This window comes from Octopus bimaculoides, chromosome 6 (assembly GCF_046866305.1).
Source record: "Octopus bimaculoides isolate indiv1 chromosome 6, ASM4686630v1, whole genome shotgun sequence".
NCBI lineage: Eukaryota > Metazoa > Mollusca > Cephalopoda > Octopoda > Octopodidae > Octopus > Octopus bimaculoides.
The window spans coordinates 110,259,151-110,279,150 of record NC_142933.1 but is presented as its reverse complement, the minus strand read 5'-3'; the positions used below and the strand labels follow the sequence as shown (position 1 = coordinate 110,279,150).

General features: G+C 39.6%; 1 protein-coding gene and 1 long non-coding RNA gene across 21 annotated transcripts in view; one reads left to right on the top strand and one right to left on the bottom strand.

The window, feature by feature from the left end:
* LOC149135375 (uncharacterized) overlaps nucleotides 1-7,685 on the bottom strand; it is a 9,912-nt gene extending 2,227 nt beyond the window's left edge. The window contains exon 1 of the long non-coding RNA XR_016242395.1: nucleotides 7,354-7,685. This is a non-coding gene — a long non-coding RNA (uncharacterized LOC149135375). The remainder of the gene's footprint in view (nucleotides 1-7,353) is intronic.
* The window catches only part of LOC106879617 (uncharacterized), a 253,865-nt gene that overhangs the window by 124,115 nt on the left and 109,750 nt on the right, over nucleotides 1-20,000 (top strand). For 6 of the 20 annotated variants that reach the window (XM_089354432.1, XM_089354428.1, XM_089354427.1 and 3 more), the window contains exon 1: nucleotides 7,999-8,708. The exons of the other annotated variants lie outside the window; for them this stretch is intronic. In XM_089354432.1, the coding sequence (XP_089210558.1) occupies nucleotides 8,690-8,708 (19 nt within the window). In that variant the 5' untranslated portion in view covers nucleotides 7,999-8,689. Of the gene's footprint in view, nucleotides 1-7,998; nucleotides 8,709-20,000 lie in introns of those variants that run through there. 20 annotated transcript variants of the gene reach the window in all.

Here is a 20,000-nt window from a genome sequence, read left to right as displayed (position 1 = left end):
CCCCCTCGCAAACATAAGGACACAGTAAATGTGTCAAGGCCGACAGGAAGCGGTCCAGCTTCCTAGGGCTAAATAGCAGTAGTATATTCCCTTATTGGGACTGTCACATTAAGTTGACAATATACAACAACTTTATCGCATCACTACTGCTTAAGTCTCTCTGAGAGATTTAGAAATGTGTTATATAACGTAGGGTGTTCGTTTTTGGTGAGGTGAGAATTCTGTTTATCTATATATATAAAGGAATACCAAAAATGGGACAATAACGCAAAACATCTAGACAGTTAGAGGATACAACTAATTTTCACATATGACCGCAGCCACTTGGCTGAAACACATAAATAAAAAAAAATATATATAGATAGACTGAAATAAGTAAAAGCGAATATAATCTGATGCAATTTTATTGCGACATTCGCCATCTCTGGCTGGCAATGTTTTTTCCAGATTCCAGCAAACCCTTCCCTTCTTTCACCCCCTCCTCCGCAGAAGACAATAAAGAAAAAAAAAGAACAATAACAACGCAACCCTCCCTCCCCCCCAAATAAAACGACCCACAAACCAGCCAACAAGCCTAAACAACTCAAAGCAAATAGAAAAAAAAGAAACACGGTGGTTGGTTACTGTGTGTGTGTGTGTGTGTGTGTGTGTTATCAGCATTCTTCCTTCTCCTCATCCTTCCTCCCCTTCTTTATTAATGCATGAAGGTCTTTGATCGTAACGTTTAGATATTGTCATTTCGGCAAACCTCACACAAACACAAACGCACACTGTTAGGGTTGGCGGCGTTAAGACATCAGTTCCATTTATGGTAGTCGCTGTGAACTTGTTGAAGGTCCATTAGACAATATAACATCGTGAAAAAACAAGTGGAGTGAAAAAACAAGTATCGATGTTGTTGTCCCTATTACTTTACACCAGTGATTCCGAACTGGGGTCCATGTGGGCCCTTGGTCGGGGCGGTGGTGGTGGTGGTGGTGGGGGGGCATATAAAATTGTGTTGTTTAAATGTATGTGCAATGTGCTTATATTTCTACAACACAAAATATTTAAACAATTTTTTAATATTATTATTTACATTATTTACATTTGACGGATATTTGTCCTCATCTCGTTTGTTGTTAACACAACGTTTCGGCTGATACACCCTCCAGCCTTCATCAGGTGTCTTGGGGAAATTTCGAACCTGGGTTCTCATTCCTAAGGTATTTTTCAATGTTGTTGTTGTTGTTGTTGTTATTATTCAGGTCACTGCCTGGGCATATGACATAGTGGTTAAGAGCTCGGGCTACTAACCCCAAGATTCCGAGTTCGCTTCCAGGCAGTGACCTGAATAATAATAATAATAATAATAATAATAATAATAATAATAATAATAATAATATCGAAAAATACCTTAGGAATGAGAACCCAGGTTCAAAATTTCCCCAAGACACCTGATGAAGGCTGGAGGGTATATCAGCCGAAATGTGTTAACAACAAACAAGATGAGGACAAATATCCGTCAAATGTAAATAGTGTACATAATTCCTCATCTCTTAAATATCGAACATTTTTTTATATAATTCCTAATAACATTTAATCATAAAAATTCAATGGGATTTTTTATATCTATCAAATAGCTATGGAGATTCTTCTGTAGAGTCAAATAGGAATGGAAGGTGTCTCTAGGCAATAAATGTGGTTTCCTTCTTGACTTATATACAGGTCCCCTTCGCATAAAATAATTGTTTTTGCCATTGTGTTGAAGTTTTGTTATTTAATCATAAATCGATGCGGGCACCCCCTATGTGTTAACTTGATATGCTAGAAATAGCAACTAGATCCCCTTCAAATTCACCACCCTATTGTCTTAAAGAAAAGAAAAATGCAGTAACTAATGGAAACTTTGCCGTGGCCATCGTGAGAAATTGTGTAAGGTTCAACGGAGTTACTTTCGGACCCTACAGAGAAGGGAGTTGGGCCGGTTCCACACATTCAGGACTTACGGGGCCCCTCTTTGGATCTCTGGACCCTCCTTGGATCTCGGGGCCCTTCGTTGGATTTCCGGACACCTTCTTTGATCGTTGAGCTTCTCCTTGGATCTCTAAATTTGTTCTTGGATTTCCGGGGGGGGGGGGGGTTTCGTGGATCTCTGGAACACTCCTTGAACCTCTGAGTTCCTTCTCGGATTTCCGGGCCCTTCTTTGGATTTCTAAGCACCTCCTTGGATTTCCAGACGCTTTGGATCGCTGGACATCTAAGATCTTCTGGCACTTTGGATCCCCGGTCATCTCTGTTCACAACTGCATGATATAAAAAAGAAAAATAGTGAACTTTGCTAAATGACAGATATAAGAACGGGTAGCAGAGGAGGGACTTGAACTAAGAATGCATTGGAACAGAACTCCAAAATATCTTTAGTTCTACTGCAATGATTCTCAATGAGGTCCACACAAGATTTTGTTGTTAAAATTTATCTGCAATAAATTGGTTATATTTCTACAAAAAAGCAAAAGATTTTAACAATTTTTTAAATACAATTCCTCATGATATTTAGTTATAAAAATATAAAATTTCTTTTTTTTTTATACATCGAATAAATTAGGAATCAAAAGGCGTCCATAGGGCAAACAAAATCGTTGAAACCTACTGCCTTGCTGTCGTCTTCCATAGAAACCACAGTACCAACGGGGTCTTTCTAGGAAAGACTTCCACCCGTCCCCACCTATTTTCTCGCAAATTATTGTTCTTTTTTGTTGCCAAAAACCCATGTTTTTGGATATGGAGATTCCGGAAAATTGCCAAAAATCAGAATTTTGAAATTTCTTTCCCCCTTCCCTACCCAATTTCTTCATTTTTTTCCCCACTTTTTTTCCGTAACCCTAACCCTAACCATAAGTAGAAAAATTTTTGAAAATTTTTTTTCAGAATCATATTCTCCGTATTTTCCCACATATTTTGACAAAAAAAAAAAAAATTCTGTAAAGAGTGAAAAAAATGAAGAAATTAGGGGGTGGGGCTGGGAGTGAGGGAGAGGGGTAATTTCAAAATGCCGATTTTTGCCAATTTTTTTTGCAGATTCGTATTGTCCGTAGCCGAAAACGGGGGTAGGGGGTAGAAAAAAAATAAATAAGGAGTGGCTGTGTGGTAAGTAGCTTGCTTACCAGCCACATGGTTCCGGGTTCATTCCCACTGCGTGGCACCTTGGCCAAGTGTCTTCTACTATAGCTTCGGGCCGACCAAAGCCTTGTGAGTGGATTTGGTAGACGGAAACTGAAAGAAGCCTGTCGTGTGTATATATATATATACATATATATATATATATATATATATATCATCATCATAAATATACAGGGATTAGCATTGAGTTGCTTCTCCAACATACTGAAAATTTAGAAATAGCAGTCATATATATGTATGTCTGTGTATGTGTGTCTGTGTTTGTCCCCCCAACATCGCTTGACAACCGATGGTGGTGTGTTTACGTCCCCGTAACTTAGCGGTTCGGCAAAAGACACCGATAGAATAAGTACTAGGCATCCAAAGAATAAGTTCTGGGGTCGATTTACTCGACTATAGGCGGTGCTCCAGCATGGCCACAGTCAAATGACTGAAACAAGTAAAAAAGAAAAGGAGAAAGGGGTGGTTTTTTTTTTTGGTGTGGGGTACAAAAGGAAGTCTTGCCGGGTCTTTCTATCTGTCCTCAACGGTGAGCCACCATTGAGGGTTAGAACTATAATTTTAAACATCGCTGCCGACATTTTATCACGCATTTATTCACACACACACACACACACACACACACACACCTTCCTCTCATCCTCCACAACCGTCTGATATTTTTTCCTTCCTTTGTCATTGTCACTTCTCAACCATCTTCCATCTTTTTACCTCTCTCTCTTTCTTTTATTCATCGTCTTCCTCGTTTCGTTTTTCCTCATCATTATTCGTTCTCCTTCGTCATCATTTCCTCCCCTCCTCCTCAGCATCGTCACTCAGTCCTTTTTGTTTTTGTTGCTACTCCCTCCATCTTCTCCTCATCCTACCTCCTTCCTGTATCATTGTATTTGTCTCTCCTCCTCCTCCTCCCTTCCTATTACACTACTCGCTAAACCTTCCTCCACCTCCTCCTTTACTGTGCTACTTCTTAAGTCTCTCTCCTCCCACCTCTCCCACTACTATTTACCTGAAATTCCTTTTGTTTTTACATTTTCTCTTCCAATATATTTCATTGTTGACCTTTTTTTTAATGATGGGAACACTTTGTTGTTTTTAAGAGGGGGCGCGGTCTCTTATATAATCATGCCTTCTAAACTTCTGCCTTCTCTTTCTTTCTCTCTCTGTCTTTCTCTCTCTCTCTCTCATATATATATATATATATATAAACAATATGAGTATATGCATATATATGTACATGTATGTATATACCTTCATCCACATGTACATATAGATACATAACTGGGTACATGACGTGGCAAAAGAACATGGACAAATGGTAAACAAGGTGCAACAAACAAGCAGGCCACATAGAAACATCCCCTTCGCACACACATACATGTATAACACATAAACACGTGTATATGTATAGTCATGCGTGTGTGTGTGTATGTGTATATATGAATATATATTCACCTGTGTTCTCTCTCTCTCTCGTGCGCACGCGCGATAAGAGATGGAAACCAAAAACAGGGAAAAGAAATAAATGGGTGAGGGACAAGAATATAAACAAAAAACAAAGAGAAAAGAAGAAAAAAAAAAGCTCCCCCCTGAATAATATTGGCGATGACATGGGAAGGTGGAAGAACTGTCCCTGTACAAAGTTCATTTGTCGATCTGAGGTGGTGATGGGAGGAGGGAGAGAGAAAGGGAGAAAGAGAAAGCATGAGAAAATAGTGGTCATCCGAAAATAGAACAGTTTTGTTCACATTCCTTCATCCGGTTCTTGCTGTGGAATGACGTGGCGATGGTGATGATGATGATGATGATGATGATGGTGATCATGATGGTGGTGGTGATGTGATTGTAGCAGTGACAATAATGGTGGATATGATGATGATGATGATGATGATGATGATGACAGCGGTGACTGTGATAGTGGCGAAGGCGGTTATGAGATAACGCTGGTGGATGTGATGAAGGTGTCCATGACTTGTTATGACGATGATGATGATGATGATGATCGCGGTGGTGGTGGTGATGCGGATGGCGGCAGCGGGCGTTTGTGATGCTGATTATTTTATTTATTTATTTATTTATTTATTCATCTTATTTGTATATTCTTAAAAGGTGAGTAAAATCAATGGGAAAATATCTTTCTTTCTTTAAATCTCTCTCTCTCTCCGCTACACAGATGTGCTGCCTTCCCCCCCTCTCTCTCATTATTCGAACTTTTTCTGTTGTTTTTTCTTTTTGAAAAAACATTCCTTTAAAACGACCACATTTCAGTGAATATAATTCAAAATACATTTTTAACTTGCTCGCGATGACGACTAACGCAAAGCGAAGAGAAAGCTTCATTTGTGCCGGACATTAAATATATACAGGAATGCTGATGCAAACAGGAGAAATCGAACTCAAAATATGAGACTATATCTATATTTTCAATATGCAGCAGAAGTGCCTACGCACGGAACTCTCGGACCTTGAGTCACTCTGTTGCTTCTGCTAAATATTAATATATATATATATATATATATATATATATATATATATATATATATATATATATATTAGAAATAACAAATTTCTAAATCTCTCAGTATATATATATATGGGTAGTTCTACTTCCCTCTATCCTTCACTCTCTCTCTCCCTTTTCCTCACAAACATTCATGCATAAATATGCATCTCTCACGCTCTTTCCTCCTCCTCTCTCTCTCTCTCTCAGTTGTAAAAGTTTGTCACCGTCTCCCCACCTCTCTACCTCTTTATAATTTCAATTTTAATGTGTGTGTGTGTGTGTGTGTGTGTGTGTGTGTGTAGAATTACTCTATGTACGGTTGTACTTTTGAAATAGTTTTCTGCATCTCTGTATTAATGTGGATCTATATTTTTTTCTTCTCTATCTCTCTTTATCCATCTACCTACCTATCTATCTATCTATCTATCTATCTATCTATCTATCTATCTATCTTTATTTACTTTACTTTATTTTCGTCCCCATCGAAAAGAAAAAAACTATATTGTATTTGTCCCATCTATGTTGAGCCCTGTGTGGCTAATAAAAGAAATCTATCTATCTATCTATCTATCTATCTATCTATTTATCTACCTACCTGTCTGTCTGCCTGCCTGCCTACCTACCTACCTACCTATCTATCTATCTATCTATCTATCTATCTATCTATCTATCTATCTACCCACCTATCTATCTATCTATCTATCTATCTATCTATCTATCTATCTATCTATCTATCTATCTATCGTTTCTTTTCCTTTCTTTTCGGCTGCACTTTTCAATTATGTAGTATACTGTTCCGTGAATATATAAAAAAAAGGTACTCCATCTGATGAAATGAAAACGGTACATATATTTTTTATTAGTTACTAATAGTTTCATGCGATGAAAACGACCCAGGCAGCATTTTATAATACGCGTGGTGTCCTCACGCAATCTTCAGGTTATATATATTTACTCTTTTACACGTTTCAGTCATTTGACTGCGGCCATGCTGGAGCACCGCCTTTAGTCGAAGAAATCGATCCCATGACTTATTCTTTGTAAGCCTAGTGTCTTTTGCCGAACCGCTAAGTTTCGGGGATCGAAACACACCAACATTGGTTGTCAAGGCGATGTTGGGGGGGACAAACACAGACACATACAAATATATATATATATATATATATATATATATATATATATATATATATATATATACGACGGGCTTCTTTCAGTTTCCGTCTACCAAATCCACTCACAAAGCTTTGGTCGGTCCGAGGTTATAGTAAAGGACTCTTGCCCAAAGTTCCACGCAGTGGGACTGAACCCGGGACCATGTGGTTGGAAAGCAAGCTACTTACCGCACAGCCACTACTGCACCTAGAACCAACCCTCAGCCATATCTACGGTTCTCCACAGTACACTACTAGTTCATACAGTTTTACCTTGTGTTCTTGTGCTGTGGTTCCTAGCCACTTCTGGCGTCCTACGTGTCGATGCACCGAGATTCCAATGAATCCTATATCTGTGTGTGTGTGTGTGTGTGTGTTTATAACTGTCAATGGACTGTTTTTTCTATGCATGTAAACGTATCTTCGCGATGTGGGAGAGAGAGAGAGAGAGAGAGAGAGAGAGAGAGAGAGAGAGAGAGAGAGAGAGGTTGGTGTATGATGGGGTAAGAAAACAAAGCTGGGATTTCGACTGTCACCTACCTGTTGCCATGCCAACGACAACAGCAGCAGCAGCCGCCAAGTGGACAGTTTATCAGGTGCGTATTGTGAGGCTGGTGACATCCCACCAGCATCACCAGTAACATCATCGTCACCACCGTCATCATCATCAGCATCGTCATCGCCATCCTATGATTTGTTGTCCTCACCACCTTCAACACCAATACCAATGTTTCCTCACCACCACCACCACCAACAACAACAACAACACAAAACGTTATTGTTGTCGTCATCATCATCACCATCGTCGTCATTAGCTTCCATCATTATCGACATTATTAAACTGCAGCAATTCAGCCAAAATTCCACGTTAATTATTACGACCACGATGACGATGACGATTATTATTATTATTGTTATTGTTATTATTATTATTCGGAGGGAAGAGAGCCAGGGATTGGTGTGAGAACGAAAGATGTTAAACTGAAGGGACGATAGAGAGAGAGAGGGGGGGGCAGGAGGCTGAGGGATGATAGGGTGAAAGGGGGAGACTGAAGGACGATAAAGCTAAGGCATGATAGAGAGGGGGAGGAGGCTGAAAGATGAGAGATAAAGAGAGAGAGGGGGAAGCTGAAAGATGATAGAAATAGAGAGGTTGAAGCTAAGGTACCGGAGAGGGAGAGGCTGAAAGTTGATAGAGATAAAGAGAGAGAGAGAGGGAAGCTGAAAGATGATAAAGAGAGAGAGAGAGAGAGAGAGAGAGTGAGAGAGAGGTGGGAGGCAGTACATACTTTCATCCCTCCTCTTCATCCATTCTTGTCAGTCTGATGTCGCCGTAGTCACCACCGCCATCCGAACTCTTAGTTTTATTTTTGTCCGTTTTGTTTTTTCACTTTCTTTTTACTTTGTTATTCATTATTCATTATAATCACAAACGAGTCGTTATTATTCTTTCATAGTGCCACGTCTGTAACATAAACATACGGTTTATCATATATACATATCTAGACATATACATATACACCCATACATACCTACACACATATACATCCATATATATACATATATATATATATATATATATATATATAGGTGTGTGTGTGTGTACATATATATAAATATACACACACAGAGACGAGTTTCTTTCAACGGGTGTATGTATGTATGTATGTATATATATATATAACGAGGCGGATTCCTTTGGGTTGTTTTTTTTAAACAACCCGTTTGTTTCTTGTTAAGACTCGACAAAAACTATATACATCAACCGAAAAAAAGAAAAAGAAAAAAGGAAAAAACAAGAAACTAAACTCGATAACAATAACATCACAACACACACACCCAGCTCAGAATTCTGTGGCTCCGTGACCTCCCTCTGATGACTGTTCGTGACGCAGGTAATAATAATAATAATAATTACTATAATAATATTACTGCTAATAATAATAATAATAATAATAATAATAATAATAATGTTATTGACGATGACAACGATGATGATGATGATGATAGTAACTGTGTCTTTTCTATAAAAAGAACAACATTCATCTTTTTTTTTATATCCTGAATAAGAAAGTCTTTTTTTTTTGTAGAAAATGTTTATTTATTGTCTTTGTTGAAGGTATATTTTCGTCTTTAGTTTTGCTTTCTCGTCTCTTCAGCTTTTTATTTCGTGTGTGTGTGTGTGTGTGTCTTTGATGTCTGAATTTGTGTGTGTGTGTGTGTGTGTGTGTGTATTAATGTTTGTTTTTATTCTCTGTTATACTAAAAAACAGTTTTACATCATACACCATCGTCCGACAATGGCTTAATTGGCCGAAACTTCCAAGTTACTTTCATATATGTATACTTAAGAATAATATGAACATAAATGTGTGTGTGTGTGTGTGTGTGTGTGTGTATTAATGTGATTATTAAGGAAAGCCTGCGACAGCTATGGGCACTGCCCCCTTTTTGCAGGCCTAGTGAGAAATAGACACACACACACGATTATATCTCTCTATCTAGCTGTCAGTCTGTCTGTTCATCTCTGTCTCCCTCTCTCATTCATTCTTTTTTTCTCTCCATTTTTCTGCTCTCTCTCTCTCTCTCTCTCTCTGCCTTTTCACGTCTTTCTTCCTGCTCATCGATTATTTGCAATCTCACTCTCTTACTATCAATATCTTCCTTCACCGGTATGTAACCTTCTCTCGTTGCTTCTCTCTGTCTCTCTCTCTCTCTTTCACACACATATATATTGCAGTGTACATTTTCTTCTTTCTTCCATCATCTCCCCCCCCCATTCTCTCTTATTACTCTCTCTTTCTCTCTCTCTCTCTCTCTCTGCATCACCATTTGGGGCATCGTTTGTCCTTTTTTTTCTTCCTTTTCATTATTATTTGTTCCGTTTGTTTGGTCAATGCTAAGCCCCACGGATAACGATTACATTGATCACAATAAAACGTTAATAACAGCATACCACCACCAGCGTTTGTGTTTTTCCTATGTTTTTGTACGTGTTGAAGAATGTGTGTGTGTGTGTGTGTGTGTGTGCTTGAGTACATAAGCCAATGCAAACTTCAATCCAAACACGCTCACTGTGTACGTATTTACACACACGTCTTCTCTATCAAGCTGTGTGTGTTGGCTTCCCAACCGCATGGCTCTGAGTTCAGTTCCATTGCGTAGCACCTTGGTCTGAGTGCTTCGTTCTGCTCTCAACAAATAAATAGAGTATGGTTCCAGGGGTGTGAAAAGGTAGAGTTGACCAATATATAAGCCCAAAAGCTGAAAATCTTATCTGGAAAGACTAGAAGATAATGGCGGAAATGTAAGAAACAATGTGGGGAGGGGGTGGCGGTGCTAAAAGAGAAGTGAGATGTCAGATATACTCTTTCTCTCTTTCTCTCTCTCTCTCTCTCTCTCTCTCTTTCTCTCTCACCCCATACTTTCTACTAAATGTGTCTCGATTATCAATCTGTCTCTCTTCTATCTCACTGGCAGTGTTATGAGGGATGGAATTACATTGGATCTGTCTAAATTCAACTCTTCCATACCTTCATTTTTCTTTCCCTAAGCATCACCATGTCTTTTTGCAAGTAATCTCCCCCCCCCCACTTTTCCTGCTGGTGATCTTTCGGAGAAAGTATGTCAAAACTGAAAGTATTTCTTTGGCAATTTCCTTAAAATTTTGTTTTTCAGCTGAATCGCTTAATGTTTATGTATTTTTTGTGTATGGATGGATCATCATCATCGTCGTTTAACGTCCGTTTTCCATGCTAGCATGGGTTGGACGATTTGACTGAGTACTGGTGAAACCAGATGGCTACACCAGGCTCCAATCTGATTTGGCAGAGTTTCTACGGCTGGATGCCCTTCCTAACGCCAACCACTCCGAGAGTGTAGTGGGTGCTTTTACGTGTCACCCGCACGAAGGCCAGTCAGACGGTACTGGCAACGGCTACGTTCAAAATGGTGTATTTTATGTGCCACCCGTACAAGAGCCAGTCCAGGGACACTGGCAACGATCTCACTCGAAAGACCTTACACATGCCGCGGGCACAAGTGCCAGAATGGCGATGCTGGGCACAGGTGCCATCACAAATTCGCTTTCGCTTGCCCCAATAAGTCTTCGCAAGCTGAGTTTCACGTCCAATTTAACTCGATTTCAATGTGTTATATATATATATACATAAACACATACTTAGATTTACATAGACAGATTAGCACACATAAACACATACATACTCAAAAAATAAATAAATATAAGCGATTCAACTAAAAAAAAAATTAAACAAACAAAACTTTTTAATAAAAATTGCCAAACAGATACTTCTAGTTTTGATATACCTTCTCTGAAAGATCCCCTTCCTGCCCTCATAGCTTCTTATTGAGATCCATCATTCTCATTCTGTTTTCATCATGCATTGCTTATAGCTATCCATCACCCTCTCTCACATTCAGTCCTCATTTATCACTCATTGTTGTCAGTCATCACTCATTTTCTCCCTTCACTCCCACTTCTAGCGGCTACTTTTCCTTCAATCACTCACATTTCTTCCCAGCTTGCCACTCCAGCTGTTTCTATCCAATCTCCTTACCAACAATCCTCATATAGCTGCTGCCTGTCACTGTCACTCTTTACCCTCTCACCCGTCACCCTCCCACTCCTCTCACTTTGGTTTTCCTATCTTACTCTCTATCATCCTCTTGCCTTCTCTTTGCTCTCTCTCTCTCTCTCTGCAGTCTATCCTATCTCCATACTATCTCCAACTGTCATGTAGCTCCCTATCACACCCTCACTCTCTCTCCCTTGCCTGTCACTCTCTTTCTTCTCACTTTTTACTCTTCCATCTCCCTCACCCAGGCCGCTGCCTTACACCGTTACTGGAAAAGAAAGGTGAATCGTTTACAGCAACAGGGAAAAGAAACCACCTGACTTGTCTTGCTAATGATGACACATGACACTAATTTCGGTGAAAAAACAGAGAGAACTATTTTAGTTCTTGACTATTTTAGTCTTGGTAGGAACAAGATAATTTCTCAAGGGCTGGGGCCATTATGAAATGTTTCTGGTTTCTCTTTAAGGGATTGGTGAATGATTAGAGACAGCGTAGGAATAGAAAAGGCCCCAAAGTGCTTTTGGGGATGAGACAACCTCACTAGTGCTTGTGTCACAATAAAATGCATTCAGTAAAGGGGACAGCATCTAGCTGGAGAAATCATTCTAAAAATTGAATGTATAAACAAGAGAAGGGTGACAGGACCCCCAAAGAAGAACTGAGTTGGACTATGATGAACTGTTCAACACATGTTGGTGTGGGAATGCAACTGTGAAATGATGAAGGTAATAATGATAGTATATGTGTGTGTGTGTGTGCTGCTTGAAATGAGGAGTAGATAGGCAGCCGACAACTGATGAAGGGTTGTTTCTCTGTGTTTACTTGTCCTGTTTTCCGTTTTTTTTCTCTCGTTGTTTATGTATTTAACTCGTTTTACCTACGTATTTCATGTTGTTTTCACAGTTGATTACATCCTGTACCTATATATGCATATATATATATATATATATATATATATATATATATATATATATATATATATATATATATAGGGAGAATTCACAAAAAAACAAAAGATGAAGCCAGGTGGTGTAGAAAACAAACAGATGTATTAGTATAACGCTCAGGAATTGAAAAAGTCTATAACGTTTCGAGCCTACACTCTTTCACAGAAAGAAACACAGAAAGAATATATATATACGAGGGTGAGTCAAAAAGTAATGCCATTTTGTTTAGGACAGGTATAATTACCAACACAGGAACATGTATCATACATCAAAATGAAGCTGGTCCTCTGTGGATCACACCCCTACTTCTCAACATAGTCACCGTTTCTCTCAATAGCAATGTTCCACCTTCGAATGAGAGATTGTATCCCTACCCCGTAAAATTCTGTTGACTGTTCTTTGAGCTACTTCTTCACTACAGTTTTCACTTCCTCGTCACTAGAATAAAGTTTGCCTCTCAAACCCTCTTTCGTGGTGTCGAAGAGATGATAGTCTGAAGGGGCTAAATCTGGTGAGTGTGGAGGTAGTGAAGAAGTGGCTCAAAGAACAGTCAACAGAATTTTACAAGGCAGGGATACATGCTCTCATTCGAAGGTGGAACATTGCTATTGAGAGAAATGGTGACTATGTTGAGAAGTAAGGATGTGATCCACAGAGGACCAGCTTCATTTTGATGTATGATACATGTTCCTGTGTGGATAATTATACCTGTCCTAAACAAAATGGCATTACTTTTTGACTCACCCTCGTATATGTATATATTATTTTATTATTATTATTATTATTATTATTATGCTTCCTTCAAAAGAAAAATGATAACCTAAGTTCTAAAAGCTCATAATAACCCTGAAGAGGTCCTACCCCCATAATAGTTAGAATATGATACCTTTCTTAGCATTTAACCAAATTTAGAATTTCTGATCAACTTGATGTTATGTATGTAGGTTCTTTTCTTTCTTTTTTTTTTAAGCTTTACAACTTGTAATCAATTGATTTGTGCTGTTATATTTTTTAAAAGAAACTTTCAACATTTTATAACATACAAGTAAATTATTCATACATCCATTTTTTTTCTCCATTTTCTTTTCCTTCGATATTGATAATGTTTAATTTTAATAATCTCTAACGTATACCAGTGACTTTCGCATTATATGATGGAGGTTAACCAGTGGAATATCTTGGATTATATAATCCCTAATGAGGATATAACTTCCTCGAATTAACTGTATGTATGTATGTACTTTCATCCTTGTAGGGTCAATGAAATAAGTACCAGTTATGCACAGGGGTCAATGAAATCAATTACCCCACTTCCCTAAATTTCAGGCCTTGTGCCTATAGTAGAAAGGATTCTTATTATTGAGTGGGAGAGCAGTGCATGCCATCAAAGTGACACTGGGGTACAAATGTGCAAAGCTCAGTATACCCATCATGACTACCCGTCTGATAAGGGGACACCAGGCACATGCATCACAACCATATGTGCACGACATGGTGATCTCATATCAAGATAAATAGTGCATGACCTTGCAGATGGGACCCAGTTAGAATTTTCTTCAGCTCAAGTAACCCATCCCGCTCAAAAGGTCCCTGAATGAAATGCCCAAGTTTCCAGAGGTAAATTATTCAAACCCCAAAGAATTCCTCTCAACACATGGCTATGATGCTCCCCCACTAGTTCTGCTCGCGATCAGAGATGCACATATCGTCAGCCACCAAGGGACAGGTTCAACTGGTTCAGGTTAAACAACTGACAAGCAAATCTGTGGTATTGAGCAGAATATTTGCTGCAGCCCATCTTCTAAACCAAACTATTATTATTGTCATCATCATCATCATCATCATCATCATCATCATTACCATCATCATCATTATCATTACCATCATTATCATTATTATTAATATTGTCATTACTATTATTATCATTATTATTGTCTACTATCATCTCATTATCCCTGTTGCTGCTGCATTATTATACAAGAGCATCTGTCGTTATTAAGGATGGAGTTAATGATGTTGTACTGGAGAATAATTGCCATGGTAGCACTGTTAATGATGATGATGATGGTGGTGGTGGTGGTGGTGGTTGGAGTAATTGATAGTCATGGTAGTGGTCGTGATGCTGACTTCATACTTTAAATGCTGGGACTGTGCTCTGATGAAAATTGCCTCTTCTTTCCTCTTTCTCTCTAGTGTGGAGGATGTTTGTTTTGATTCAGTTCATGGTGGTGGTGATGATGATGATGATGATGATGATGATAGTTGTTGCATTTTAGCAGTTGTTGTTGAAAATGAGTTCTCACATATTAGCACAAGGTCACACAAATTTGCAGTGGGGGGGGGAGGGAATAGATAGATAATAGAATGGGGGTGGTTGTGGTGGTGGTGGTGGTGGTGGCATATGATTTGAACTCTCCTCCCCCACCCTGCGCATGACTTGTTTTATTGTTCCTGCAAGGATGGAAATTGGATCACTGATCCCAATTTGAACCCAGATTGCCAGTATAATGAAAACCACTGGTACATTGTCATCGTCATCGTCATCATTTAATGTCCACGTCTCAGGCTGGTTTTGAGCTAGAACAGTTTGACAAGATCCAATGGAGCTGAGGACTGCATCGTGTTCCAATGTCTGTTTTGTCACAGTTTCTATGACTGGATGCCCTTCCTAATGCCAGCCACTCTAGGGAGTGTGCTGGGTGCCTTATCCTTGTTTCGACGTCAAATGGTGGTTGTAAATGAGCATCACTGTCATACAAACAAGGTTGTTTATTTCCATGGGGAAACAGGTGAGAGTTGGCAACAGCAAGGGCATCCAGCTGTAGAGAATCTGCTTCTGTCTGACCTGTAGAAGCGGGGGGTGGGTGGGTGGATGAGAAACAATGGTGGTGAGGGTGGTGAGGATGATGAATGTTGTTTCTATTTGAGTTACACATCTTTCAAAGTCCACTCAAATATTATTGCTCTTTTCCTGGTCCTACATAAAAAAGCACCCAGTACAGTCTGTAAATTGGTTGGCATTAGGGAGGGCGTCTTGCCATAGAAACCCATCCAAAACAAGCAGCTGGACTCTTTACGGCTGTCTGGCTTGCTAGCATCTGCCAAACTGTGCAACCCTTGCCAGCATGGACGCCAGACATCAAACGACAATGATGATGATGATGATAATGGTGATGATTCTATGTGGCCTTCTCAAGAATCTTCAGGAAGATACCAGATTTAGTTTGGTTTTGGGTCAAGCAAAGCATCTCACTTTTCAGCATCAGAGCTCATGTCAACACACACACACACGTGCATACACACACACTCACACACACATTGTTCAACTCCCCTGTGAGCTTCTTTATCCAAGTAAAACTTTATCACTTATTGTAATCTAGTAATGGTGAGACGATTCAGCTGCTGCCATCAAACTTCACTAGTGTGTGTAGAGGGGGTAGAGAGAGGTGGGTGTGTGTGTGAAAGACTGGCATGGCATCACCAACAATTGGTAAGGCTATGAACCAGTGACATACACCTCCACATGGTCATTTCACTTACTAGAAATAGCAGCCAAATCGCCTTCAAATCACATCCTAACCGGCTTAAATAAGAAAGATACACAGGATAGGCGTAGGAGTGGCTGTGTGGTAAGTAGCTTGCTTACCAACCACATGGTCCCGGGTTCAGTCCCACTGCTTGGCATCTTGGGCAAGTGTCTTCTACTATAGCCTCAAGCCAACCAAAGCCTTGTGAGTGGATTTGGTAGACGGAAACTGAAAGAAGCCCGTCGTATATATATGTATATATATATATATATATGTATGTGTGTATGTGTTTGTGTGTCTGTGTTTGTCCCCCCAACATCGCTTGACAACCGATGCTGGTGTGTTTATGTCCCCGTAACGTGTTTATGTCCCCGTAACAAAAGATACCGATAGAATAAGTACTAGGCTTCTAAAGAATAAGTCCTGGGGTCGATTTGCTCGATGAAAGGCAGTGCTCCAGCATGGCCACAGTCAAAAGACTGAAACAAGTAAAAGAGTAAAAGCGGATAATGTATATAAATTGTCATAGAATGCTGTGCGGGGGACTGAACCCGGAACCATGTGGTTGAGAAGCAAACTCCTTACCACACAACCACACAGGCACCTATACAAACATCCACCAACCCACTTGTCTAACAAAATAGTTGTAATTGGATTGTCTCTTTCAGTGTATGCATAGGCTTGTATTAGTGGTGGTGGTCATGTTATATGTGTGTGATGCCAGTTTTGTTTTTAAATACCTTCTTTGCCCTTCCAGAGTTGTTTAATGTTTTTTTGGGGTGGAGTGGAGCACGATGGTAAAAGGTGATGATACATTTCACAATAACCCATCAAATTCATTCCATACGTTCCTTTCACATGTTAGGCCTCACAGAAGCAATGACCGACACCTTTGTCTTGCTTGAGAAGAAGACCCATCAAGCTGAGCAAAATCACAGTCATGGCAGATACCAGTGTCACGTAAATGGCACCCATGCCGGTGGCAGGTAAAAGCACCCATTAAACCCCTCGGAGTGGTTGGTGTTAGGAAGGGCTTCCAGCCGTAGAAACCATGTCAAGTTAGAATGGAGCCTGGTGCAGCCTTCCAGCTTACCAGCCCTGGTCAAACCGTCCAACCCATACCAACATAGACAATGGATGTTAAATGATGATGATGATGATGATGATGACATTCCACCAAGGTTGGGGCAGGCCATAAAATGCGGGTGGGGCAGGGTGCTTGTGGTAGTAATTCTTTCTTCTCTAAGGCACAAAGCCTGACATTTTGCAGAAGCATGGAAATCAATCACATTGACCCCCTAGTGTTTGATTGGTGTTGTTTATTTTATCATCTTCAAAAGGAAAAGGGTGAAAGGCAAAGTGAACCTTGCTGGGGTTTGAACTCACAACACAAAGATAGAAGAAATGCTGTTAGATTTGACAGTGAAATCTTCAAATTACAATGTGCAAAATTTCGAAATATAAATGTGAGAAATATATTAAAAAATTCTATCTTTAAAATCTGTATGGCTGCAAAAACAAAACATAGATCAGTGGGTGGGTGATGGTGGCAGCAGCAGTGGTGGTGGTGGTGGTGGTGAGCAGGATATCATTTGGGGTAGGGGTGGGGAATAATTGTAGAACTTTTACATAGGCATGAATGGGGGTAAAAGAGGCATTTAAATGAAATGATGATTGTGGTGATGGTGCTGGGGAAATAGGGATATAGTGGGTGATGATGACAATGGCGGTAGTGGTGGGGGTGGTGGGGGTGGGGTGGGGGTGGTGGGGGTGGGGTGGGGGTGGTGGGGGTGATGTTGATGACAAGTGTTTTAACCCTGCATACAATCAGATGCAGTGACAGTTATAGGAGGTGGAGGCGGATGTGGTGGAGGGCAGGAGTGGTGGTGGTGGTGGTGGAGGGGAACATACACATTGAATTGGTGGGGATGGTGATGGTCACCATGGCAACGGTGATGTTAGCTAGTTAGCAATGATGCTAGTGATAGGAATGGTAGTGCTGGTGGTGCCGATGGGGAAAGTGGTGTTACAGAGAAGTATGTGTACACACACACACATTCCAACTAGGGTTTGTCTCTCAGCCAGGCTAGCCAAATCCTTTCATTGCTGCTGTAGATTAATCTAACGAGAGTCATTCATTAGGGATACTTATTTGTAATTATCGTGCAATGTCAAGAGAAGGAGACACAAACGTGTGTGTGTGTGCACGTGTGTGTGTGATGGTTTTCTTTGTTTCCATCTACTAAATCCACCCACAAGGCTTTGGTTGGCCCCAGGGCTACAGTAGAAGACAGTTAAGGTGCTGCACAGTGGAACAGAACCCAAAACCATGCGGTTGGGAAGCAACTTTAGTACCACACAGTCACACCTCTGCCTATCATTACTTATTCTTCTTTCCCATGCTGGCATGGGTCAGACAGTTTGACAGCAGCTGCATCCTATTCCCATCTCCTGTTTTGGAATGGTTTCTATGGCCAGATGCCCTTCCTAATGCCAACCACTTTACAGAGTGTACTGGATGCTTTTTTTTTTATGTGACACCAGCCTGGGTGTGTTTTTAATCATAAAACATCTTCTACATTGTGTGAATCAGTCATTTTCAATCTAAAAGTCTTGAATTAAGCAAAATCTCTCTCAACTGCAATACGAACCTTGTAATTTGAGATTGAGCATGTGGGTGTATCACTCATTCACTGGACATCAGGTAAAGACACAGCATTTGGCTCAGATAAAACTATTAGATAAGGATGTTTTGTTAGTATGTGCCTATTGTAGAAAGAATTATTATTATTATATGTCTGACTTTTGCTTTGTTTTTGTACAAGTTGGCTCCAAGTCTCACCCAGAGACCTCAAGAAGTTCAACTTAGAAGTTCATGTTGGTGTTATGCTTAGGGTGTAATACATTTGGTTTTGTACGTAGTATTGTTCTAGAGAATGTTTAAGAAAACGTAAGAAAATTATGAGTTTGTTTTAAATTTTGAGATTACATAGACAGTATTTTACGTAAGATATGGGCAGTTCCCTATCATTATTATTATTATTATTATTATTATTATTCAGTAGTTTTATTTTTATAACGTGCTTTCACTTCACTACCGAGCGCAGCTCTGTGTGCCTTGGGTATGTGCTGTGGTTTGCTGTGATGCTCTTATGGTTACTGTATTGAAAGTGTTTTGCGTAGGATGTGTGCAGTGCCCTGTAGTACAATTTTCTGTATGTTATATATATTTGTAAGTCCTGGTGTTTTTGTTATGTATTTGTCTGAATATTTTTTTTTATTATACCTAAGGCACCTACTATAATAGGAATTGCTTCTGTTTCTAGATTCCAGATTCGAGTTACCTCTATTTCCAGGTCTTTGTATTTTGAAAGTTTCTCCGTTTCTTTTAGAGAAACGTTGTCTTCTGTCGGTATTGATACATCTTATTATTATTATTATTATTATTATTATTATTATTATTATTGTTCAGTAGTTTTATTTTTATAACGTGCTTTCACTTCACTACCGAGCGCAGCTCTGTGTGCCTTGGATATGTGCTGTGGTTTGCTGTGATGCCCTTATGGTTACTGTATTGAAAGTATTTTGCGTAGGATGTGTGCAGTACCCAGTAGTGCAATTTTCTGTATGTTATATATATTTGTTAGTCCTGGTGCTTTTGTTATGTATTTGTCTGAATATTTTTTTTTATTATTCCTAAGGCACCTACTATGATAGGAATTGTTTCTGTTTTTAGATTCCACATTCGAGTTACCTCTTAGTTGCTGAATCTTTTGTCCCAGTGTGTATGACATTGTCAAGACAACCCCAAAAATATTGATGCATACACACACACACCTGTTGTTATCTCACAATCTTTCTCACGCATGCACAATACACACACATACTTGTATGTATGTATGTGTGTGTGTGTGTGTGTGTGTGTGCTCTGATACAGACCACTCCCACATAGTTTGGTGGTTTACCTTCTCTATATGTTTCACTATTGCCATCTATCAGATCTGACTGACTGACTGACTGGCTTTAGTTGCTTGCAATTTACAGGTTAAAGAGATGAGGGAGAGAGGGAGAATGAGAGAGAAGCGGAGGGAGGGAGAAGTTGGGAGAAAATAGGT